The sequence below is a fragment of the Muntiacus reevesi genome, chromosome 2 (assembly GCF_963930625.1).
Source record: "Muntiacus reevesi chromosome 2, mMunRee1.1, whole genome shotgun sequence".
NCBI classification, from domain to species: Eukaryota; Metazoa; Chordata; class Mammalia; order Artiodactyla; family Cervidae; genus Muntiacus; species Muntiacus reevesi.
Window position 1 is genome coordinate 252,769,073 of NC_089250.1, and position 26,044 is coordinate 252,795,116.

A 26,044-nucleotide genomic window follows, 5' to 3' on the forward strand; every position below is an offset into this window, starting at 1 on the left:
TGGTATTTAGAACAGTGAGTGAGAACAGTGTTTCAAACTGTAACACTGCTGTCTTTTTCAGGTAGCATTATATTAAGCATAGTAATTTCATCCCTTAGTTTCTCTTCCTCTAAAATGGTGCTACAGTATTTGAAATCATTGTTTAAAATTTTGTTATCAATGGGCAGTTTAAAAACATAATTAGTAATCTTTGAAAAGGGTTTTTTTTTCCTTTTTTTTAAAGTTGCTATTCACATGTTCTTTTTTCTCCCCTTACTGGTTACTGTTCTTAATTTTTTGAGCATTTTAAGAATCTATTGAAATATCTCTAAGGAAAACAAGTAAGTTTTATGTTTAATTTCGTTGTTTTAGTATTATAAGCATAGCTTAAACTGACTATGAAGTGCTTAAAATTTTATCATAATTCACCAGGGGAGCAAAATGGGCCGTTCAGAGCTGCTCTTTATCCCAAGTATTTCTTCTTGAGATGTAGTAGAAAAATATCACTGTACTCATTTTTAATGCATCAGAATAGAAATTACAGGTGAAAACATTTGAAGATATACTGACAAAATAAAATACTTTCACTACTGTCATTTTTTTTAAACTAATGAAATGTGGATGTTACGTTGGTTTTTTGTTATTTATAACATTTGTGTATTCTGCAAAATATGTAACATTGAAAACAGGCCTGCAGATTGTACAAAATACTAGTTATCTTATATCATATGTCACCTAATAGTTATGAAGTGGGTTTTGTACCTAAGTATGAATCGGAAAGCTGTAATTTGTTCTGCAGTTATCAGCCTGCATTAGAGAGGTATGATAAAGTGTGCTGCTTAAAAACTAACATTCACATCTCTGTGCATTTGACAAATAAAAATGTATATTGAGATGCTTTTAAATCTGTAAAGCCACTACTGTAGTTTTCTGATACAATGATTTTGTAGCTTTGTGCATTGCCCTGTTTTTTCATGAGTAGTTATCTGTTTTCATGACAGGTGGTCACTAACTGCCAAGAGAAAATCCAGCATTGGTGAGTGAAAGATCGTTTTATTACCTTTCTGAAATACTAATAGAGTCACTTATTTGTATTTTAAAAAAAGTACAGTTTTTGCATCCTGTAGTTGAATTCTTCTAGTAATCTCCATTTTGAATCCTTTTGGTACTAATTTATATTTTCTTTAATTGTTTATTGAATTCTGTGTTCTCTGATTTCCTGAAGTTGCATCGCCATTTGTGTTTAATATTTTAATTGCTTTCTTTTTCCCTTCCTTCGTTTCTTTTTTTAAAGTTAGAATAATATTACTATTGTTATGAAGTTGAGACTGATGCATTTTTTAACCTGACTAATCAGCTTTATTTTGAGACTGTTGAGACTGTTTTTTTGTATATTTAGTAGAATAATAATTAGAATCAATTGTTTTAAAATAGTGATGGAAATATGTACAGATACATTTTCCCAAAGTTTGAAAAATCTCATTAATTGGCTGCATCTCAGAGCTTGCTTTAGAGACCACACTTTTTAGAATATAGAGAGAAAGAAAGCATATCTATTTTAATGTGCTAATCTATAGTTAATAGGACAGTGCTTGGTAAATAACACATTTCTTGTGTCTTCTGAGGAAAATGCTCAGTTAAGTGGTGAATAAAATCTTATGAGTTGTCATGAGGTATAGCTGTTGATCTTATGGATATCAAATTACAATATATCCATGCTGTGTTTACGAAGATTTTACTGAGAGAACAACAGGAGCTGTCTTGATTATTGTCTGCAGGGTTATTGCAAAATCATGATAACTGCCCCTTTAGTGGTGAGATTAAACCTTTGGTTATACACCATCAAGCATATAATATTTTAAATTTATTTTAAGAGGCTTTTTCTTCATGCCTGAGAGATCTTCAAGGAAATAATTTATAGTTAGTATATATCAAATGTTTTTTGGTTTAAATGCACATAGGCTGCAAGCAGTGGATAAGGGTAAAAATTGGTGCCATCTGTATACATCGTCTTATTAAATTCTGACTTTTGACTTGCAGAAATAATCTAAAACTAAATAATATCCATTTTATAAATAAAAATTCAGAGGCTTCATTAATTTTCAATAAATGGAGAGTTGTAACTGCATCCACTGGTGGTTTAAGTCTGTCAGTATTTCCATAATGGACCATTTACTTTTCATTTTACATTCAGTCCAGGTTGAAACTTGAAATGCAAGTACTTGGTCAAAGAATTAATATTTTTCACCTGCTAATTTGGCAAAAGTGATCCATTTTACAGATAATTCCCAGGTGAAGTTTTACAGTGTGGACTTATATTGGTTTTGGTGAAGAATTCAGGACCTTAGTAAAAGGTTGATTCACTCAGAACAGTTACCAATTTACACAGTGTGTGAATGACACCTTGCTCTGGTTTGTGTTTTAAGATTCTTTCCCTTCTAGACTGAGAGTTCTTTAAGGCTAAGGGACATGTTTCTTCCTTTTATCTACAGCACCTCCTACTGTGTTTTGCACAGTATAGGCACTTAATAAGTATTTGAATAAATAAAGACCAAATATTTGATTAGTTTATGTATAACATTTTTACAAGTACCATATAGTTATGTACAGCATTTTTAGAAGTACTATATAGCGTTACCCAAGCCTGATGCACATTGATAGACAGAAATGTGTCATTCACATCAGAGCAGATGCATATGAATCTCAGTCTCAGTTTCCAGATTTTCTGTAGCTTCAAACTACAGAGCTTAGCATATTTGCCTCCACATATCTTAAAGTAATATAGTACCTTATCTACATGTTAAACAATTAAAATAATTTTTCCAGTTAATTTGCATTTTTCTCTGAATTATTTTTAATGTGGCTCAGGAAACAGATTTTTATGTTTGTTTTTAATGAGGATCTGATATTGCTGGAATCCAAATGGCCAGAGAATTCACCAATTTATTACATTAAAAAACTGAAACCAAGTGTCTCCATTCCTCTGAAAGCCAGGAAATTGCTATTTGGGAGTGCTGTGGAATTCTTGTGATGTTTTTATTATCTTAATTCCAGAAACAATGGTTGAGTTTCTGCCACATGCCAGCATTATCCTGCTCTTTGGAGTTGGAAGGCCCTGCTGTGGAGAGAGTCAGCAGTCCCCAGCCTTCTTGGCCCTGGGGATCCGTTTCGTGGGAGACAGTTCTTCCATGTACTAGGGGTAGGAGGGACGGGGGAGCCTGGTGGACTTCTGTCTATGGGGTCGCACAGAGTCAGACACGACTGAAGTGACAGCAGCAGCAGCAGCAGGGGTAGGAGGAGTCGTTTTGGGATGATTCAAGTGCATTACATGTGTTGTATACTTTATTATTATTACATTAGTTCCACCACAGTTCATCAAGCAGTAGATCTCAGAGGTTAGGGACCCCTGGAGAAATTCATAGTTGGACACTAAACAGGGAAATCACAATAATTTTGTGCTAGTTGGTTAGAGATAGGAAGCAAAACAGAGACGAATTATTTTTAAGGGTGTCTCATGCACTGCTTTTAAAAGCATGTTGCTTTTCACTAACCTTTGGTGTTTTTATAGTCTAAAATACAATTCATGTAACTAAGTTCCCCTTCTTTATGAGTACATACCAATATAATAAGGAGGAGCAAAATATGTGATTTTTTTTAAGTGTCTTAGGCTAGTGATGTTTATGTTTGTTTGTACAGTTTTAAAAAATTCTTAAAGGGAAGAGTAATGAATTAGAATATTACCCTTCAAAGATAATCCTATTTATTTTAAATGTAGGGCACAAAATAAAAATATTTATAGAAAAGAAGGAGTAAAAATGGCCCAGAGCAATGAGATCTGCCCCCAGAAATCTCTTCGAGAAAATTAATTCAGATCCCAGAACTTTGGTTTACTTAAAGACATTTATAGTATTCGATTCGTTTAATTAATAACAGATAAACAGGAAATGTTTGAGCCTAATAGTTGAGAATTTGTGTAACATTTTTAGAGCTACTAGTGGTTTTCAGTTTAGTGAAGATTTAAGAAAATTTTTAGGTACATCTTTTTTCTCATGTAATTCTTTCAGGAAATAAGGCATTGTAAAATCCATACACTATTTTCTCATTAAAATGTCAGTGTACTTCCTAGTGTTTGATCGATTTGGGGCTGATAACTCTGTAGATGATTTGTGATTTTTTATCCTTTTAATTCTTTCCTAAAGAGCATGGAGGGATTTGGAGGCACAGACCTATGTTGGAATTCTGTCCTTTTCTAACATTGTCACCTTGGGTGAATTATGAAGATTCTTAAGTTTTCTTCTTGTAAAGTGATTAACTTGATGATCAAGTGTGAGATAATATCTATAGTCTATCCAGACTGGCCTTTAATAAGTACAGTAACTCTGAAATCTTTTTTGAAAAGTTTTAAACTCATTGTTAGATGAAGAAAGAAGGAAAACCCAAAAACCCTCCAAAGCTTTGTAAATATTCTTGAATATTTTGTGTTAACACCATTATCTTCTTTTATCGTGAGGGAGAGATGGTTTACTGAGTGGTATTGTTAAGCTTTTATTATGTTCAAAAAAACTTTCATTATGAAGAGTTTCAAAGGGTGACAGAGTTGTGTACTGAACCCACATGTATCCACCACTCTGCTTCAATGATTATCAACTCATGGCTTCATCTGAACTGTTTGTTTCCTTTTAAAATAGTGTATCCTACCCTCTTCCCCCACCTCTCAACTCTTTTGGCATGAGTCTGAAGCATATCATTCCATGTGGACATATTTTAGTATATATCTTAGAGACATAAAGGATTCCATATTAACTTTTTAAATTGTAAGTTAAAATATTTGAAATCATGACTCTACACCTGGACATCACCAGGTAGTCAATACTGAAACACATTGATTATATTCTTTTCAAAGCAAGATGGAGAAGCTTTGTACAGTTAGCAAAAACAAGACTGGGAGCTGACTGTGGCTCAGATCATGAACTCCTTATTGCCAAATTCAGACTTAAATTGAAGAAAGTGGGGAAAACCACTAGACCATTCAGATATGACCTAAATCATATCCCTTACAATTATACAGTGGAAGTGACAAATAGATTTAAGAGATTAGATTTGATAGACAGCAGCGCCTGAAGAACTATGGGCTGAGGTTCGTAACATTGCCCAGGAGGTGGTGATCAAGAACATCCCCAAGAAAAAGAAATGAAAAAGACAAAATGGTTGTCTGAGGAACCCTTACAAATAACTGAGAAAAGAAGAGCAGTGAAAGGCAAAGGAGAAAAGGAAAGAGATACCCATCTGAATGCAAAGTTCCAAAGAATAGCAAGGAGAGATAAGAAAGCCTTCCTCAGTGATCAGTGCAAAGAAATAGAGGAAAACATTAGAATGGGAAAGACTATAGAGATCTCTTCAGGAAAATTAGAGATACCAAGGGAACACTTCATGTACAGATGGGCACAATAAAGGACAGAAACAGTATGGACCTAACAGAAGCAGAAGATATTAGGAAAAGGTGGCAAGAATACACAAAGAAGAACTATACAAAAGAGATCTTCATGACCCAGATAATCAGAATGGTGTGATCACTCACCTAGAGCCAGACATCCTGGAATGCGAAGTCAGGTGGGCGTTAGGAAGCATCGTTAGGAACAAAGCTAGTGGAATTGATGGAATTCCAGCTGATCTATTTCAAATCCTAAAAGATGATGCTATGAAAGTGCTGCACTCAATATGCCAGCAAATTTGGAAACCTCAGCAGTGGCCACAGGACTGGAAGAGGTCAGTTTTCATTCCAACCCCTAAGAAAGGCAATCCCAAAGAATGCTCAAACTACCGCACAATTGCACTTATCTCACATGCTAGCAAAGTAATGCTCAAAATTCTCCAAGCTAGGCTTCAATAGTATGTGAACAACTTCCAGATGTTGAAGCTGGATTTAGAAAAGTCAGAGGAACCAGAGATCAAATTGCCAACATCTGTAGAATCATCCAAAAAGCAAGAGAGTTCCAGAAAAATTTCTGCTTCTTAGACTGCACTAAAGCTTTTGACTATGTGCATCACAACAAACTGTGGAAAATTCTTAAAGAGATGGGAATACCAGACCACCTGACCTGCCTTCTGAGAAATCTGTATGCAGGTCAAGAAGCAACAGTTAGAAATAGAGAACAACCGACTGGTTCCAAATTTAGAAAGGAGTATGTCAGGACTGTATATTGTCACCCTGCTTATTTAACTTATATGTAGAGTACATCACGTGAAATGCCATGCTGGATGAAGCACAAACTGAAATCAAGATTGCTGGAAGAAATATCAATAGCCTCAGATATGCAAATAACACCACCATTGTGGCAGAAAGCAAAGAGGAACTAAAGAGCCTCTTAATGAAAGAGGAGAGTGAAAAAGTTGGCTTAAAACTCAACATTCAAAAAATGAAGATCATGGCATCCAGTCCCATCACTTCATGGCAAATAGATGGGGAAACAATGGAAACAGTGAGAGACTTTATTTTCTTGGACTCCAAAATCACTACAGATGTTGACTGCAGCCATGAAATTAAAACATGCTTGTGCCTTTGAAGAAGAGCTATGACAAACCTAGACAGCATATTAAAAAGCAGAGACATTACTTTTCCAACTAAGGTTTGTCTAGTCAAGGCTACGATTTTTCCAGTTGTCATGTATGGGTGTGAGAGTTGGACTGTGAAGAAAGCTGAGCACTGAACAACTGATGCTTTTGAATTGTGGTGTTGGAGAAGACTCTTGAGAGTCCTTTGGACTGCAAGGAGATCAAACCAGTCAACCCAAAGGAAACCAGTACTGAATATTCATTGGAAGGACTGATGCTGAAGCTGAATCTCTAGTACTTTGGCCACGTGATGCAAAGACCTGACTCATTGGAAAAGACTCTGATGCTGGGAATGATGGAAGGCAGGAGGAGAAGGGGATGACAGCGGATGAGATGGTTGGATGGCATCACTGACTCGATGAACATGAGTTTGAGCAAGCTCCAGGAGTTTGTGATGGACAGGGAAGCTTGGCATGCTGCAGTCCATGGGGTTACAAAGAGTTGAACATGACTGAGTGACTGAACTGAACTGATATTTATATAATTCAAACTTTAAGAAGTACAAAAGGGTATAAATGGTATGTAGTTTCCCTCTTGTCTTGAAAATCTCACTTCTCTTCTTGGTAAATAACTGCTTATTTTTACTGGTTCCTTGCAAATCTTTGCAGAAATTACTTGCCCAAGGGGTGTATGTTTGTATATATGTATGCATGCACGCATGCATACATGCATGCATATGTATGTGTATATTCTTACATATGTTTATATATATTATACTCCCACTCTGATTAAAGTGCAATCAAACTGTACACTGTTCATCACACTATATAATACTATACTTTTGAGATTGTTTTTAATCAATGGTTAACTACTTAATTTTGTTCCTATGAACTACGTGGTGTGTCAAATGTCTAATTTTTTTTTACCAAATAATTTTTGGTATTATTATTATTTTTTTTTTAAATATTATTTTATTAGTTGGAGGCCAATCACTTCACAACATTTCAGTGGGTTTTGTCATACATTGACATGAATCAGCCATATAGTTACACGTATTCCCCATCCTGATCCCCCCTCCCACCTCCCTCTCCATGACCACAGGACAGAGTATGATTTCTACAACTCAAAATACATCCTTGCTAAGCTATTGTATCCATTTTTTATTATTCTTTAGTAAAATTACTCCAAAGTGTACTGACAACAACCATTTGCCTGTATAATGTTCTTTGGTTGTGCATATTGGACTGAACTCACCTGTGTTGTTTTCTGCTGATTTTGTTTGGACTCACTCGTGTGGTTGCGGCCCCAAAATGGCCTCACCCCCAAGTCTGGTGGCTAGTGTGTGACGCTTAGCTGGGCCTCACTTTCCGTGTGCTCTTTTTATCTGGCTTACTTTATATGGTGCTACAAGAGCAGCAAGAATGGAAGCTGCCAGGTCACATTCTGTTGGTCAAAGGAACTCATAAACCTAGACCAGATTCAGAGGGTGGGGAAATGGACTCCATTTGTTGGTGAGTGGGTTGACAACACATTTATGGTCATTTTTAGTGCACTATAGATGACTTCTGTTGAATACATTCCACAGAAAAAAGAAGTCTCATTACCTCTGTTGATCTGTGAGAATTAAATGAAATATGGTATGTGATGCCTAGCACATAGACATCATCTATATGTTAGGCATTGTAATCATAAGTTAAATGCATGTGAATTGCTAAAAAAAAGTCTTGTTTACTGTGGATTATCTTAAGAGAGTTTTAAGTATTAAGTAAAGGTATCTATGAAATTACCTGAAGCAGACTTAAATGAAAACATTAGATAAGCTCCTTTATATTGCTCAGATGTTTAATTTTGGAAAAAAATAAATTTGGACATAAAAATTCTGAAGCTTTTGAACTTTGAGAGGGAGATTGTAAAGCAGATGTGACATTTGTTATTTTTCAAGGGAAACTGGACCAAAAAAATACTTTTTTTGTCCTGATGTCATGTGTTGGGATGTTAATAAGTAAGTTTTGAAATTCTTGTGTGTGATGTTTCAAAGCAAATTAAGATCAATCCCCCCCAAAAAATATTCAAGTTGAATGTTTTAAGAATGATTTTTTAAGAAACAAAATCTGTATTAAATTTTTTATTCTGCATAAAAAATGAAAACATTTATAAAAAGGTTGAGATGAGAAAAGAATCAAAGGTACATTTTCTCATAATTCTGAGGAGAAGCTAATTCTCTCCCTCTCTTTAAAACATTTTGCTTTGTTTCTTTCAGCTTTTTAATTCTGTATGTGTGTTTATGTCACTAACGTCAAGTTGTAAATGGGTAAGGCTTTTTTCTTTTAAAAGAGTTAATGATTTGTAAACTGTAATTGCAATTTGTTACTTCTAGGAGTCCCCTGCCTAGCCTTTATGTCTTTTTTTTAAAAAACCCCACTAGTTTGATACTTAAAGCATTTCTGAAAATAAAAGGCAAAATTATATGTTATAGGGGAATTTTTTTTCTCCCAGAGAGTATTATGAAGTATTATAAAAAGAATCCCTAGTGACATCTCATCATTTAGAACATAGTCTTTGATGATGTGTTTCCAGTGTCCATATACTTTATTTGCTTCACAGTTTTCCAGAATCAGCTTAAGTCCAGTGAGTACTTTGGTATATCTGATTGAGGCTACATTTCAATTTGATTTGGCTACCTCATGATTTTTCATCTTTGTGTTAACCGTATTAGGTTTGAAAACTACACTTCTTTGCATTCTGAGTTTTTTCATTTTCCATTCATTTTTGCTTATTTTTTTATACAATGAGAGCAGCATACAATAAAACTTTGAAGCACAGAGCACTGTGTGAGGATGCAGGTTAAATATTGCATCAGTGCTGCTTGACTGAGAGGTGGATCACTCATGAGTTCATGCTCTGTTTTGAAATGTGTGTACTTAGTCGCTCAGTGTGTCTGACTGTTTGCGACCCCATGGACTGTAGCCCACTAGGCTCCTCTGTCCATGGGATTTTCCAGGCAAGAATACTGGAGTGGGTTTCCATTTCCTACTCCAGGGGATCTTCCTGACCCAGGGATCAAACCCGTGTCTCTTGCTTCTCCTGCGTTGGCAGGCAGATTCTTTACCACTAGTGCCACCTGGGAAGCCTTTGCTTTTGAGATACAAAAGTCTAAATTCTAATGTACTGAAGACCAAATGAGGTGGTGATATCAGTGTGTGGTTAAGGGAAATGTAAGTTGTAAAGAAAATTGGACTTGTGTACAATTTAGTGCTTTTACTAATTTATTTTGAACTCTTGACCAAATTGGTGACAGTTTTCCCATTTTTTAAAAAAAATTTAAATGGAACTAGTTAAAAATAATTTTGAGAACTTTAAGTATTTGCTGGGTACAAATACCTGGCCAGGACTGCTGTTTTTTTACTCATATAAGACCTCTTGAAAGAAATAGTAACCTCAAGGGATTTACGAGTGGGCTTCTATTGAAATCGATGCAAAATATAGGGCCTTTTTATGAGGAAAGGATCTCGGGGTTTTATCAGTTTTTCATAAGTGTCAGTAGCCATAAAGAGTTATGAGTCACTGTTCTAAGAAAATAGCATACAACAGTTTACTTTTTTCTAAAATGTAATTTAGAAATAAAATATAGAAAACAAGTTGAAATGACAAAACTTACAAATTATGTTAGACTAAGTAGAAACTGATGCAAATATTCAAAGCTTAAGTCAGTTATAAACTTAACATATCTAAAGTCATCTTTTCTTAAAAGTTCCTTCTTTTTATTTGTTATAGAAATATGTATCAGTTGTAGGAAATTTAGAAAATAAAAATTACCTGTAAACTCATCACCTGAAGCAGTTGGGCACTTTGAGGGCATTTCTTTCATATACACATAGAGTAATGTGTTTTTGTAACTTCTAAACTTTCTCATGTTGAATTCACATCTCATTTTATTCATAGAGCAAAAGAAGACTGATAAAGAAACAGGCACCTGTGGTAACTGATAAATCTCAAGTTACATGTGCATGGTTATTGGTATGCTGCTGCTGCTGCTGCTAAGTCGCTTCAGTCATGTCCAACTCTGTGCGACCCCATAGATGGCAACCCACCAGGCTCTGCCTTCCCTGGGATTCTCCAGGCAAGAACCCTGGAGTGGGTTGTCATTTCCTTCTCCAATGCATGAAAGTGAAAAGTGAAAGTGAAGTTGCTAGTTGTGTCCAACTCTTCACGACCCCATGGACTGCAGCCTACCAGGCTCCTCGGTCCATGGGATTTTCCAGGCAAGAGTACTGGAGTGGGTTGCCATTGCCTTCTCTGGGTTATTGGTATGGGGCACAGACAGATTCCCCTGCCTCACCTTTGCTGTGTATGTTCATTGTACACTCTTGTCTCATTGCTGAAAACTTAAATTGAAAAAATCTAGTAGAAGGTTAAGACTTCCCTGGTGGCTCAGATGGTAAAGAATCGGCCTGCAATGTAGGAGACCTGGGTTCGAACTCTGGGTTGGGAAGATGCCCTGGAGGAGGGCATGGCAATCCACTCTAGGATTCTTGCCTGGAGAATCCTCATGGACAGAGGAGCCTGGCGGGCCGCAGTTCATGGGGTTGCAAAACTCAGACACGACTGAGCGACTAAGCAGTAGCAGCAGTAGAATCTTAGATGCATCTGTGTCTTCTTAGATAACTTTGTTTCATTAAACTTCTGAAAAATTATTAAGTTTTTATATTTAGGTTCATCTATTTCTAAAAATAAAGTTTTCTCATGGACTCATAAAATATAAAGAACCTCAATTATTTCATCAGCAACTTCTGATATGTCTCCTAGGTATGAGTTGAGATAAAGGAATATGTGACCATATTGCCTTAATTTTGTAGTAGATGTCATTTATCTTACTAGTAATTTGTTTTACCATGACCATTTTAAAATAATGCTATTGATTTAGTACAGATACTTTTAAATGGTTAAAAGTGTACTTCCCATCAATTACAGAAGGCTCAACAATGTAGACCCTTCTTTCAAGAATGTTTTTATTGCTTAGTATAACCTTGATAATTTGTTTATGCTGTTTAAGAGGATACTTTAAAAAAAATCAGTCATCCTATTCTTTAGAAATGAGAAAGTTTCTCTCTTTACCATGCCTGAATTCAGCATTCCTCTGTTTTCTTAATTTTTGAGGTTAAAAACCCAGGCATCCATCAAGACAGAGAAGCATTGCAAAAAAAAAAAAAAAAAGGAAAAAAGACATGCTATATTTGAGTGATGATCCCTGCAGCATATGGCATAAGGCTTGGTTGCAGAGCAGGCGCTCAATAAATGGTGAATTGAATTGAAACAAAGGTTTCTTGGATGCTTAATAGGACATTCCAGAGTGGGTATGATGGACTAAGAATCATTCTAAAGAAAATTGTATATATGTTCCAAAATCTTTGGGTTTTGTAATTTCTTAAATTAACAAACAAGAAAAGAATAAATTCTACCCAAGATCAACCTAGATATTAGCATTAATGTAAAAGCCCTTTCCTTTTTTCCCCTTTAAGCATCTCTTGGTGTTTTCTCCTCTTTTGTTTAGGATAGTAGGTAAAGAGAATGATAAGAGGTTTTTTTCTTTTTAAATGGGCTTATTGTCAGTACTTTCTGCCTATTACAACTTCATACTTTAAAGAGAAAAATGAACAAATTTTGTTTCAGTGAATTGTTTTATTTTCTGTTTTTACTATTGAAAGCTGGAAATTGGAGTCTTTACTCACTTGCCTCAAACATGGGATGTAGAACTTTTTTCTTTTGCTTTACAAAGGTTTTCTTTTTTATCATGCATTTAAGAAGAGGGTTAAAGAGTTCCCTTCATATTTCTCCCATCTCCTTTTTAATATTCTATTATGGAAATCTTCAAACATACAGAAAAATTGAAAGAATTATATAGATGAACCTTGATCACATAGCTATCCATATCTCAACCCTTAGTCCATTTTTTATGATGCATTTCAAAGTAAATTGTGGACATCTGCATACTTCACCTGTAAATACTTGCATGTACTTGTTAATTTAACTTGCGCTCTCATACTTTTTACAGCCTTATGAAAGTAAGGTATTTCTCATGAGATCTATCCTGATCTTCATCCTTAAGGTTAAGACTAGTTTGTAGTTATGTCCTTTTTTGCTGCTGCTTTTTAATAAAAACCTTAGTTGTGTCTCAGAAGGCTGATTAGCAAGATTTAAAAGAAGATTATAAAAGTTTCTTCTATGCCATATAACAGTGCTTTAGTTCTTATTTTCTCTAAGTAACATATATGAAGATGTTTGATGCAAATTAAATCTTATTTATTGGGTAATTCTTTTAAGAATTGAAGGTTGAACCTAATCTGTAAGGATCAGATATGGTGAAACCAAACAAGGAAGTCTTATCTAGTAACAGAATAAATAAGTAGGCTTGAGAGATTTATCCTAACTACATCTGGATTTTATTTTCATCTGAAAAAAAGGTTATTTTAAGCAGTTGGCTTCTTTGACTACATATTTTACAGTCTCCAAAAGTTTAGTTATATATTTCTGAGTGGTAAAAGAGAAAAAAGTTTATTCAATTTTGGTACAAAGATACCTTCCCTAACACATTAGATCTTAGAGTCATTTTGTGTTTTCTGCTGTATAGGCTTTGTGATCTTTTACGGGATTTTTTTTTTTAAGCCTGAAGTATTAGAGGAGGGACTATTTGGAGATAACTGTTTGACTAGACACTTGATCCTGAATATTTCCTCTAGTGGGAATTTCAGGGAGAGAGTTCCTCAAGCCGTAATCTCTTCCAGTGGTACTGTTTGACTCTACTTGCCTCCCTTCAAAAAGGATTTCCGCATGAGCTGTTTTTAAAGTTATCTTCTCCTTTCTTTTTGTATTTTTAGAAAACAATTCAAAATTTAGAAGTAACAACTCTGATCTTAAACTGTTCTCCAATGTGGCCACAGTTTTTTTCTTCTAGAGAGAATTATTGATTTAGTTTAAAACTGAATATACTTTAGAATACTGACATTGACCTCTTATAGTGTCTTTGATTGACAATCTTCTGTTCTTTTAATATATAAAAGAGATGTTTTATTAGAAATCTGCCCCCCTTTTCAGGTGTGTTTACTAAAATAGTACATGTTGAATGCTAACTTCAGTATTAGCTTTTTAACAATTGTAGGAACATTTAGGGCTTCCCTGGTGGCTCATATGGTAAAGAATCTGCCTGCAGTGCAGGAGACCTGAATTTGATCCCTGGATGGGGGAGATCCCCTGGAGAAGGAAATGGCCACCCACTTGAGTATTCTTGCTTGGGAAATCCCATGGACAGAGCAGCCTGGTGGGCTATCTAGTCCATGCAGTTGCAAAGAGTTGGACACAACTTAGCTACTAACATTAATCATCTAAGCGTTTGCCAAATTACTTATGTAAAACTGCTAGTATTTATAAATAATAGATTTAATGAGTTCACAGTGTGCAGGCATTGTGTCACTTCAGTTCTTCCAAACTGTCCAATTTATTGCTTACAGCAATCCTGTTTCTAAAAGCTTCCTGAGTTGTTAGGTTTAGTTATACTGACTTTAAGTAAGTTGTGCTATTTGTATCAAATGGAATGAATTTTACACAGTGGAATTATCTTAGTGGGTAATACAATCTTTCTTTCAAATTTTAGAATTGGTGTTTTTGATACTTCATGGGAACAGGGTCATTGAAGGCTCAGTATATTTAGGTGTTCAGTGCTGAGCAAGGTGTTAAACCATTTATATTTAGTCCTCTTTGAATCTATGAGATAGGTATTATTTCAGTTTTGTACCATTGAAGATACTAAGTCTAGGATTAATTTGTTAAATGGTGGAGCTGGGATTGATGCTCTGGTCTGACTTCAAAGCCATGTTCTTTCTGGTATATAGGCCTGTTCCTGAAATTTCCTACCATTTTATTCATATAAAAGTGTATCCAGAAAGATGACTTTTGCCTTAAACAAATAAAGACATTTTATGTTTATTTATAAAAAGGGATTTGAGAGGAAAGTTTTTAAAAAACACTTGAATATTAGAAAATGAAAAGGCTTGCTTGAAAGAATACTGGTCAGAAGACCTCGGTTAAGGTCGTTGCTACCTCTCCTTAATAGAGTGGATCTAATTTCTCTTAAATGTGTGGTTTTTTCCATTTTTCTTCTGCTTTCTCTTTTGTAAGAGGAAAATATTGATGTGACACTTAACTGCAGGAATATTTTTATGATGAATTAAAATATGTGAAATTCCTTGATATTTTTAAGACTAAATGAGATGATTTTTATTAATTATGTTTGTTGCTTTAGGGGAGCTAAGGAGTAAACTGAAACCAATTCCATGAACAGTCACTTTTATTACCTGGAGAGTGATTATACTGCAATTTATCCTAATTTTAATATGATAATTTCTACATGTTCTTTTAAATTACTTGTTGAATTGGTGAGTTTTTGTTTTTGTTAACTTTTTTTAAATTGAGAAAACCATCCCTCTGTTTTAAAAAGTTTAAGTCCTCTGGTTTTGCTTGCAGCCTGCAGCCTAGCAGGGAACCCTTTGGAAACCACATATCCACAGAAGGTTTGATAGAAGTTCAGTGTAGGGCTGTTCAGTTCCAGCAGCTGTGAGAGCTGAGTATGCTTCACAGTGTGGGAAAGGTCACCACTTCCGCTCCTGCAGATTTGTATCTTTTGGTGGTTTGAAATTACTTTTATCAGGTAGCTCTGTTGAGATATAACATGGAATAAACCCCAAAGCCCAATTGTAATACTTTTTATAGTACCTCTACCTAATTTCTTCTAGCTCCTGACTGATTCTCTCTCACCTCAATAACATTAGTATGAATAACTGAAGAGTTGATGACTCTAGATATTTCAACCCAGAGTTTTCTGAGGAGGATGGACTGAAGCATCTGCTCAGATTTTGTGTTGATGATTTCTATTTCACAACCAGTGTTTATTCTCTCAAAGCTTTTCTCAGCTCTCTCCTTCCTTCATTTTGAACCCATTTCTCTCCAAACTCACTGTCTCCCTTAATTTCCAAATTTTCTTTAGTTCAGATGATCCGCTAATTTAGGGAACAATAATTCTCAAGATATGTGTGTTCTACATCTAAAAGCTGAGAGTCTTAATTCTTTGATAAGAGTATGGCGGAATACTGCTGTTGCTAAATTTTGTAAAAACACGATTTTAAAATTAAAAAGCACTTTAATCTTTAAATTGCTGAAATTAGGTTTTTGATTAGCTTATGAGACATAGTCTACTTGAGGAATCATTAATTTGGGTATTAATTTAGTATTTGGTATTTATTTTTCAACAGGAAGAAGGTAGATAATGACTATAATGCTCTTCAAGAAAGACTCAGTACTTTGCCTGATAAGTTGTCTTATAATATCATGGTATGTTTGATGTGTTTCTTTTAAAGTAGAATATTGTTTCTTGTAAAGATGTTAACTATGTAAAGTAAAAAGGTGTTTCTTTGCTTTATGTGTATTGATTTACAAGTTGACTCCCTGGACTAGATCAGAGATAACTACCATAGAAAGGTTTCTGTTTTACTTTATAATAATGCACTAATTGTGGTAATAGTTGGTATTCTTTTCCTTTTTTAGATTTATATTAAATTATGTTATGATGACATAAATGGCATAAATGTTAGCATAAAATTTGATATATTTGGTATGCAAATTTACTATGTTAGCAAACTAATTACAACAGAAATATGGCATGTAGTCATTTCCTGTTAACCAGAGCAGCAGTAGACCATAATGTTATATATCTTGGAGAATTAAACCCTAGAACATAGATTTTATATATAAAGGTGCTGCTAATTTTTTTTGATTATTCAGATCTTCATATTGACACATCAGTCTATTTGTAAGCCCTGAATTAGATTCTTTCTTTGCATGAATATTCTTTTTCATGAAGACTATTCTTAATTAAGTTAGAAAATATATTGTTCTTTATTATATCAACTCAAATATTTCATAAATTTTGTAATCCTTTTAAAGCTCTTTATTTGTTAATTCCTGTTTTGCCCCCAAAAGACACTATTTTCTCAGAAATAATTTTCAGTTTAAAAAAATCAAAGTTAGTCAATTTATTAATACTTTATTTCTAGTTTGCTTTCATTTAGATTTATGACTGAGCAAAAAATAAATATGTTTGGAAGCAATGCTGATTTCTCTGAAAGCTATTTTTGTAAATATGCTCATTTCTTTCCTTGTCTTTATGTTGATAAATTAACCTAAATTTTTTCTATAGGTTTTCCTAGTGAAGTTATAATGTTAAATGTCCGTGAAGTTGACACTTTATTTTTCTTAGTGAGATTTTTTTAAAAAGACCTCCACACAGAGCTTTTAATGCTGTTTCATAAAATGCAGTTTTTAGTGTTTTTAATTTTTTTTTGATCTTCTCTCTCTTTTTTTTTTTTTGAACAATAGGTACCATTTGGCCCCTTTGCCTTCATGCCAGGAAAACTCGTCCATACTAATGAAGTCACTGTTTTACTTGGGGACAATTGGTTTGCAAAATGTTCAGCAAAGCAGGCTGTTGGCTTAGTTGAGCACCGGAAAGAACGTATGTACTAATTATAAATGATGTTTCTTTGCTGGATATTTATTGGTTCACAAAGTGCCAGGCTGATGGACTGTTTGTTATTAACAGTGCCTTGCATTGATTTGTTAGGTAAGTGTCAGATATCTAGGCTATTTGCGATTCTGTTGAATTGGAGATACTTTGAGCAGATCCAGCATTTGAAAATGTGGACTGGAGAATGGAACATCTGGGTTGGAAATGTCACCCACATTAGCATGTTTTTAGAAATTACCAAGTATGAAAGTTATCACACATGGTTTTATAGATAGGAGTTGGATAGATATAAGAATTGGGGTCATTTTCCATTTTATAATTGGTTTGGTTTAGTTGCATCAAGACTTATTTTTCCCCAGAATACTTGAGAACACAGGAATTTCCTTCCTAGTTATTGGACTAGGATAAATACCTATTTACGAAGTAGAAACAATTCTTAAACGTGTGTTATGATTTGGAAGAACTCATATTTGCATTTTATAGAAGAAAAGACCAGGTGTGGAGAAATGCTGTCTACAACATCACTCTAAATGGTTTGAGGTTTCTGCCTCATTTCATTGAGGTCGTTCTAGTTTTCTTTAGATAGTGTTTGTTGGTTTATATATAATCCATACATATATTTTTTACTTGGATTGATTCACTTGGGTTCTAACTTAGTTGCATTTTAATATTAGATCTGTTTAATATCTAATACATGTTTTTATTTCTGTAATAGCATGCTTAAATTGATAGCATAATGTCACCCAGTCACCCAGACCTGCTTTTTACTCTTCTACTTAAATGTATCTCTGAAAACAAATTTTTGAGGTTCCTTCTGTTTAAATGAGGTCATGTAGATAGAAAACAGCTGAGTTTTCTTAGGCTGAAATTATTTCACTTACATATGAGTGGGTACTAGTTGGAGAACTCATTTACTCAGTGAAATTCTGGAATCTATATTTGGAGACTCTAAATGCAAGTCAATGCCTGTAAGTTTATAATTGATATATGTTTTGATCTTTTGTGACACTAATCAGAATCTTATTGTTTGACCTGTGTATAATTCCTGGCAGTGATAATTCTTTTGGCATTACTATATTAAAGTAAGTCATGTTTATTAGAGCCAAGAGAATGGGTATAATTCTTTAAAGGTCTTTCTTAATGGTGAAGGCTTGCTTTATTTCCTGGGGAAACTGCTGATATGAAATCAGTTCATCTTTTCAAATTTGTTCTCTTTGATTTTCATTTGGAAATGTCAGCCAAGAAATCTTTAGGATCATTTTGACTTATATTAATGAAAGAATGCTTTTAATAGACTAGAGCTCTAGAATAGCAAAATATTTTTTGGTAAATCACTTTCCAGTGTTAAATACAGTTTTAGGAAGTGACCAAAGCAATAGCTTTTGGGATCAATATTTATCTTTTTGGAGTATATATATAAAATTATGTTTGAGAATCTGTTTTGGTAAATGAATTCTAAATGGTTGTTTTCTTCACACAGTTTTATAGTAATTTATAATAACTGAAGAAATTGTTTAGTTATATTATTGTACTTAACATATATTAAGAAAAGGTGCTTTATTTTTCTTAAGGCAGAAGAAATATAACAGGTTAAACATCCTTACCTCAGGGTCAACCAGGTAGTGGGGGAAGGTGAAGGGAGGTCACTGAATGTTTAAAAAGTAGTAAAAATAAAGGACAAAATGGGTTTAACACAACAACAGTAAGAGGATTCAGAGGCTTAACTCAGAGGAAGATGACTTCTAAGAGATAGATGGCAAGCCCAGTACCTTACCCTTTTGCTCATGTCTGGCATTTTGTCATTTAACATGAATATGAGCAGCTTTTTTAGTTTTCTAATTTTTTAAATGATTAGAGTGAAGTTGGCATTTTGTTTGTATACTGTTCTATTAGTTACAACTAATTGTAATTAAAGATTTGTTTAACCAGCACTGCAATCAGGAAGCAGAATAGGATACAGGATATACCATAGTCAGGACACAGGACCACACGGAAAACTCTCTTGTGTTTTCCTCTTTGTGGTCATATACTATCTCTGTCCCCAATCTGTCTCTGTCACCTTTTCCAGAATGCCATTTAAGTGGAATCACACACTAGGTAACCTTCTGAAACTTACTTTCACTCACCATAACGCCTCATCCAGTTCTGTGTATGAAAAGGTAGTAGTATAAACACTACTTTATGCTGAGTAGTGTTCCATTACATTCATGTAGCACAGGTTTTCTGTTTATCCATTGAAAGACATTTGGGTTTGCTTCCATTTTTGGCTGTTACAAATGGAGTTGCTGTATACGTTTTTCTACAGGTTTTTATGTGACCGTAAGTTTTGTTTGCTGTTGAGACATACCTGTTTTCTTTTGGTGTCTGGCTGGCTGGCCTCATACTTCCTCTGCACTGGTTCAGAAGAGCTTAAGAATTGGTGTTAATTCTTCTTTGAATGTTTGGTAGAATTCATCTGTGAAGCCATCTGTTCTGGGCTTTTTATTATTAGAAAGTTTTGGATTATTAATTAAATATTACTTGTTCTAGGTCTACACAGATTTTCTGTTCTTGTTTCAGTTTTAGAAGTCCATATGTTTCCAGGAATTTGTCCATCTAGCTTATCAGGTTTGTTGGCGTTTAACTGTTCATAGTATTCTTTTATATTCCTATTTCTGTAAAATAAGTAGTATTAACCTCATTTTAATTTTTTAATTACTATGCTTCTTATTTAAGATTCAGGGTTTTATTCTTCCTCTGCAGGTTTACTTCATATTTCAGGTTCTATATGTGAATATATAAAGGCATCTCTGTTTTTATTTATGATTTTAGTCATTTGAGTCTTCCTTCTCTTTTTTCTTTGCCAATCTAGGTGAAGGCTTGCAGTTTTGTTGTTCTTAGGGAACCAACCTTTTAATTCTGTTGGTTGTTTTCTACTGTTTTTCTTGTGTCTGTTGTGCTTATTTCTACTCTAATCTTTGTTACTCCTTCCTTCTGGTAGTTTTGGGTGCAGTTTGTTAACACTTTTTCAAGTTTCTTAAAGCATATAATTAGGTTATGATTTGAGATTTTTTTTTTTAAATATAGGTGTTTACAGGTATAAATCTCTTAGCATTGATTTCTTTGCATTCTGTGAATTTTGATCTGTTGTGTCTTCATTTTTGTTGATCTCAAGGTATTTTTAGTTTCCTTTATAATTTCTACTTTGACCCATTCATTGTTTTGTTAAATTTCCATGTATGTGTTAATTTTCCATTTTGCCTTCTGTCGTTGGTTTCTAGTTTTATTTCATTGGATTGAAACCACACAAAGTATTTTTTCCAATCTTGTGAAAAAATTTAAGACTTGTTTTGTGACCTATCATGTGGTCTTTCTTAAAGAATGTTTGTGTTTCCCTTAGAAGAGTGGGTACTCTGTTCCTGTTGGGTGAATATTCTGAATATATCTGTTAGGTCTATTTGTTCTATAATATTGTTAAGGTCCTCTTTCCTTATCAGTCTCCTTTTTGGTTCTTTTGTCCTTTATTGTCCTCTGTTGACATCTCCAACTCTTATTGTAGAGCTAACGGCATTATTTCATTCTTTTTATAGCTGAGTAATATTCCATTGTATATTCATACATTTTTATCCATTTATCTGTCCATTGACATTTAGGTTGTTTCCATGTCTTGGTGTTATAAATAGTGCTGCTATGAATTTAGGGGTGCATGTATTTTTTCCCAGTTATAGTTTTGTCTAGATGTATGTCCAGGAATGGGATTGCTGGATCATATGGCAACTCTGGTTTTAGTTTTTTTCAGGAACCTCCATACTATTTTCCATAGTAGCTGCATCAGTTTTGAGTTCCCACCAACAGTGTAGGAGGCTTTCTTTTTCTCCACATCCCCTCCAGCACTTGTTATTTGTAGGCTTTTTGATGATGGCCATTCTGACTGGTGTGAGGGTGGTACTTCACTGTAGTTTTGATGTGCATTTCTCTAATAATTAGTGTTGATGAGCATCTTTTCATGTACCTGTTGACCATCTGCATGTCTTCTTTGGAGAAATGCCTATTTAGGTTTTCAAGCCCATTTTTTAATTGAGTTATTTGTTTTTTGTTGTTGTTGTTGTTGAGTTGTATGAGCTGGTTGTATATTTTGGGAATTAAGTCCTTATTGGTTACATAATTTGCAAATATTTTCTCCCAGTCTGTTGGTCGTCTTTTTGTTTTATTTATGGTTTCCTTTGTTGTGTAAATCTTATAAATTTAATTAGGTCCCATTTATGTACTTTTGCTTTTTTATTTCTGTTTTTTTTTGGACACTGGCCTAAGAAAACATTGTTAAAATTTATGTCAGGGAATGTTTACCTATGTTTAAAACTTCTAGGAGTTTTATGGTGTCATGTCTTAGGTTCAAGTCTTTAAGTCATTTTGAGGTTATTTGTGTGTATGATGTGAGGGTGTGTTCTAAATTTATTAATTTGCATGCTGCTGTCCAACTTTTCCCAGCACCACTTGCTGAAGAGACTTATATTTTTCCCACTGTGTATTGTTGCCTCCTTTGTTGAAGATTATTTGGCGATAAGAATGTGGGTTTATTTCTGGATTCCCTTTGCTATCCACTGATCCATATGTCTGCTTTTGTGCCAGTACCACACTGTTTTGATTACTGTAGCTTTGTAGTGTTTTTAAAATAATTTAGAAGCATCTCTTCTTATTTTATTTCTTATTTTTATTTTTCTTTGGCTGCACGGTATGTGGATCTTAGTTCCCTGACCTGGGACTGAACCCATGTTGCCTGTAGTGGAAGTGTGGTATCTTAACCACTGGATTGCCAGGGAAGTTCCTATAGCTTTGTAGTATTGTCTGAAAACTGGAAGAAGTTATACTTTCTGCTTTGTTGCTTTTCCTCAGGATTTCTTTGGCAATTCTCAGTCTTTCATGTTTCATTACAAAATTTAGGATTATTTGTTCTAGTTCTGTGAAAAACATCACGGGCAATTTGATAGCGATTGCATGAAATCTTGCTTTGGGTAGCATGATCATTTTAACAGTATTAATTCTTTCAGTCCAAAAGCCTGTGTTATCTTTCCATTTCTTTGAATCATTCTGTTTCCTTTATTAATGTTTTGTAATTCTCAGCATGTAATGCTTGGACTTCCTTGGTGATGTTTATTCCTAAGTATATAATTGTATTCTTGATAGATTGAATCTTTTATCAGTGTAAAATACCCTTTGTCTGCTGTAGCCTTTTTTTTTTTTTTTTGCTTCATATCTAATAGGAGATAATATGTGTAGCCACTCCAGTTCTCTCATTACTGTTTGCATGGAATATCTTTTTATCTTTTTGCTTTCAACCTATATATCTTCTGAGAAGTAAAATGAATCTCTTGTTGACATCGTATAGTTAAATGATCTTTTTTCCAGTTCATTCTCCTAGCCTGTACCTTCCTACTCTGTTGTCATTTAATACATTTATAGTAACTTTATATAGAGTATTGCCATTTTATTATTTTTTGATATGTCTTTTGTACAGGTTTTATATATCTCATTTCCTTCATTATTGCCTTCCTTTGTGTTTAGTTGGGTTTTTTCCTTTGTGGTAATGTGTTTTTATCCCCTTTCTCATTTCTTTGTTAATGGTTTGTAAGTATTTTGTTTGTAGTTGCTATGGAGATTACTTGCAACATTGTAAAGTTGTAACAATGTATTTTAAATTGGTTCCAACTTCAATCCTCCAATATTCTGGCCTGGAGAATTCCATGGTCTGTATAGTCCATGGGGTTGCAAAGTCAGACATGACTGAGCAACTTTCACTTTCACTTTGGGCTTTCTTGGTGGCTCAGCTGGTTAAGAATCTGCCTACAATGCAGGAGACCTGGGTTTGATCCCCGGGTGGGGAAGATCCCCTGGAGAAGGGAAAGGCTTACACACTCCAGTATTCTGGCCTGGAGAATTCCATGGACTGTATAGTCCATGGGGTTGCAAAGAGTCAGACACGACTGAGCGACTTTCACTTTCTAACTTAAATAACTTAGAAAAACTTTTCTGTATAGCTCTGTTCCTCCTTTATATTGTTAGTGTCACAGATCATATCTTTATACTGTGTACCTATTAACAGATTTATAATGATTTTTTAATGCACTTCTCTTTTACATTCTGTAGCAAATAAAAAGTGGAGTTACAAACCATGATGACCGTTGTGCTGTTTTTAATTTTTGCCAGTGTTTGCCTTTCCCAGAGGCATATAGCTTCTAGTTATTGTCTAGTGTCCTTTTATTTCAACAGAAGAATTCCCTTAAGTTTTTCCTGTAGGGCAGGCATAACAATAAGGAACTTCTTCAGCTTTTGTTTATTTGGAAATGTCTTAATTTACCCTTGATATGTGAAGGACAGTTTTGATGAATGTGGGATTCTCTATTGAGAGTTTTTTCTCTCAGCCTTTTAAGCCTACTGGAATTCTGACTTCCAAACTTTCTATTGAGAATTCTGCTTATATTCTTATTGAGGATCTCTTGTGATGATTTTCTTTTTCTTTACTGTTTTGAAGATTCTCTGTCTTTCAAAAGTTTGATTCTGTATCTTGGTGTGGGTCTCTGGGTTTATTCTACCTGGAATTAGTTGAGTTTTTTGGATTTGTTGATTTGTTGATCTTTGGGCAAATTTAGAATTTGTTTGGCAGCTATTATTTCTTCAGATAATCCCTTTGCCATTTTCTCTTCTTCTTGAGACTTCCTTAATGTATGTATTAATCTATTTGATATGTCCCATGAATCCCTTGGGCTCAGTTCACTTTCTTCATTCTTTTTCTTTCTATTCATTAGACTTGATGATTTCAAATGTCTAATCTTTGAGTTCACTGATCCTGATTTTCTTCTGCTTGTTCAAATATGTTGTTGACCCTATAGTGAATTTTTGAATTTAGATGTTATATTTTTCAACTCCAGAGTTTGTTTGGTTCCTTTTTATAATTTCTATCACTTTGTGGATGTTCTCACTTTCTTCATGTATTGTTTTTAAAATTTACTTTAGTTCTTTGTATTTCTCTTTAGCTGTTTGAGCATATATGCAGGCAGTTGTTTTAAAGTCTTGTTCTAGTATATCTGATGCCTGTGTTTCTTCAGGGAGTTTCTGGAGATTTATTTTGTTCTTTTGAATGGACTGTTTTTTCCTTTTTACTATATGCTTTTAGATTTTCTGATGAATGATGAAAATTGGGCATTTGAAACACTTGTTTAAGTGTTTGTGGAATATGTATTGCAGATAATATGATATGGCTGGTAAGAAACTTTGTGATTTATCTTATGAGGCAATATGTGTATCCTTTAGTATCTTCAGTGAGGTATATCTTAAATACATTGGTATTTTGTTACAAAGTATAAATTTATGGCTTTTGGTTTTATCTGCGTAATAAATGTAGATAGCTTAAAATATACCTTAAAATATAGTAATGAAAAAGTAGCATCCTTTTGTGTACCTCTCTGCTTCTAGTCCTCATTCCATAGATATTTCGTCTAGTGTTTAAGCTAATGTTTTGCTTTGTTCTTTTTATGTACATTTCCCAAGTACTTTGCATATTCTGTTTTCTTGATTCTTTTTTTTTCCAATTTTATGTAGTATCAGTTGCCTACCTATAATTGATTTTACATGTTCTTCTCCCTGTCCCTCAATCTTTTAAAAATTTTTTATTACAATTTTTGTTTAATCAGCATTCATGCTTAACTGTAACTCCATTTCCATTTTTGAACAACTTTTTATTTGAAGTTTACTGTTTGTTTGTTGCATAAAGTTTTGTATGTTAATTCAGCCAAACACTTTTATTCTTGGAGACCTCTGTACTAGAGTCCTTCATAGTCTTGCTTTGATTTGTACTTGCTTCCATCTTGAATTTCAAAGAATGTCTATCTTCCTAGTCTTTTCCTTTATCACTGTATCATATCTTTACCTCTTATTTATTTCCTATTTCTTGGTTCCCATGGCATCTCTTTTCAGGTTTTACTCATTTTGTTGGATTGGGGGGGGGGGATGTGTGTGTGTGTGTTAGTCACTCAGTCATGTCCAACTCTTTGCAACCCCATGGACTACAGTCGGCTAGGCTCCTTTGGCCTTGGAATTCTCCAGGCAAGAATACTGGAGTGAGTTGCCATTTCCTCCTCCAGGAGATCTTTCCAACCCAGGGACCAAATCTGGGTCTCTTGCATTATAGGCAGATTCTTTACCGTCAGAGCCACCAGAGGATAACCTTCAGTGATTTTCCAGGAAGGTGTGTGGGAGACACAGTTTTTGAAATTTTGCATGTCTGCAAATATTTTTTATACTCCTGCTTTTTGTAACTTGTCTACTTAGAATTCAAAGTCGAAACAATTTTGAAGGCTTTCTGTCTTATGTGTTGCTGTTAAAAGATCCGATGCCGTCTCTTTCCTTTGTATGTGACTGTGTTTTTTCCCTTTAGAAATTTTAGGTTCCTGTCTTACTCCTCATGATCTGAAGTGCCACTGTGATATACCTTGCGTAGAGCTTTTAAAATTCATCTGCTAGGTATTTGGTGGGACCTTTCAGTGTGGGAATTCATGTTCTACAGTTTAGGGAAATATTTACTATTATTTCTTTGATAATTTCTCTCTCCTGTTGTCCATCTCTTTGTCTTTGTTACAGGTTTTTACTTGATGTTATTTCTATTTTATATTTGGAATTGTGAATTGATTTTTTTTTCTTAAATTCCTGTACATTTTAATTCCCAGGAGCTTTGCTTATTGTTTGTTTGTTTATTTGTTGTCCTTTGAATGTTTCTTTGGTGTAGGGACTATTCTGGTTTCATGAATATAAAATGTTTTAGGATTTTAGAGTTTTTTTGTTTAAAGCTTTCTTCATGCATTGCTTTTGGCTTTGTTCCTTTCGTAGTTAATTTTTTTCTTTCTCTCACGTTAGTAGTGAAGACTTCAAATATTTGGTGATCATTGGCTAACCATTCACACTCCTTTT

General features: G+C 34.2%; 1 protein-coding gene across 2 annotated transcripts in view; it reads left to right on the forward strand.

Annotated features, from left to right (window-relative positions):
- The window catches only part of URI1 (URI1 prefoldin like chaperone), a 64,504-nt gene that overhangs the window by 20,446 nt on the left and 18,014 nt on the right, over positions 1-26,044 (forward strand). For both annotated transcript variants that reach the window (XM_065925718.1, XM_065925720.1), the window contains exons 2-4: positions 981-1,015; positions 15,834-15,912; positions 16,957-17,092. In XM_065925718.1, coding sequence (XP_065781790.1) covers positions 981-1,015; positions 15,834-15,912; positions 16,957-17,092 — 250 coding nt within the window. The remainder of the gene's footprint in view (positions 1-980; positions 1,016-15,833; positions 15,913-16,956; positions 17,093-26,044) is intronic.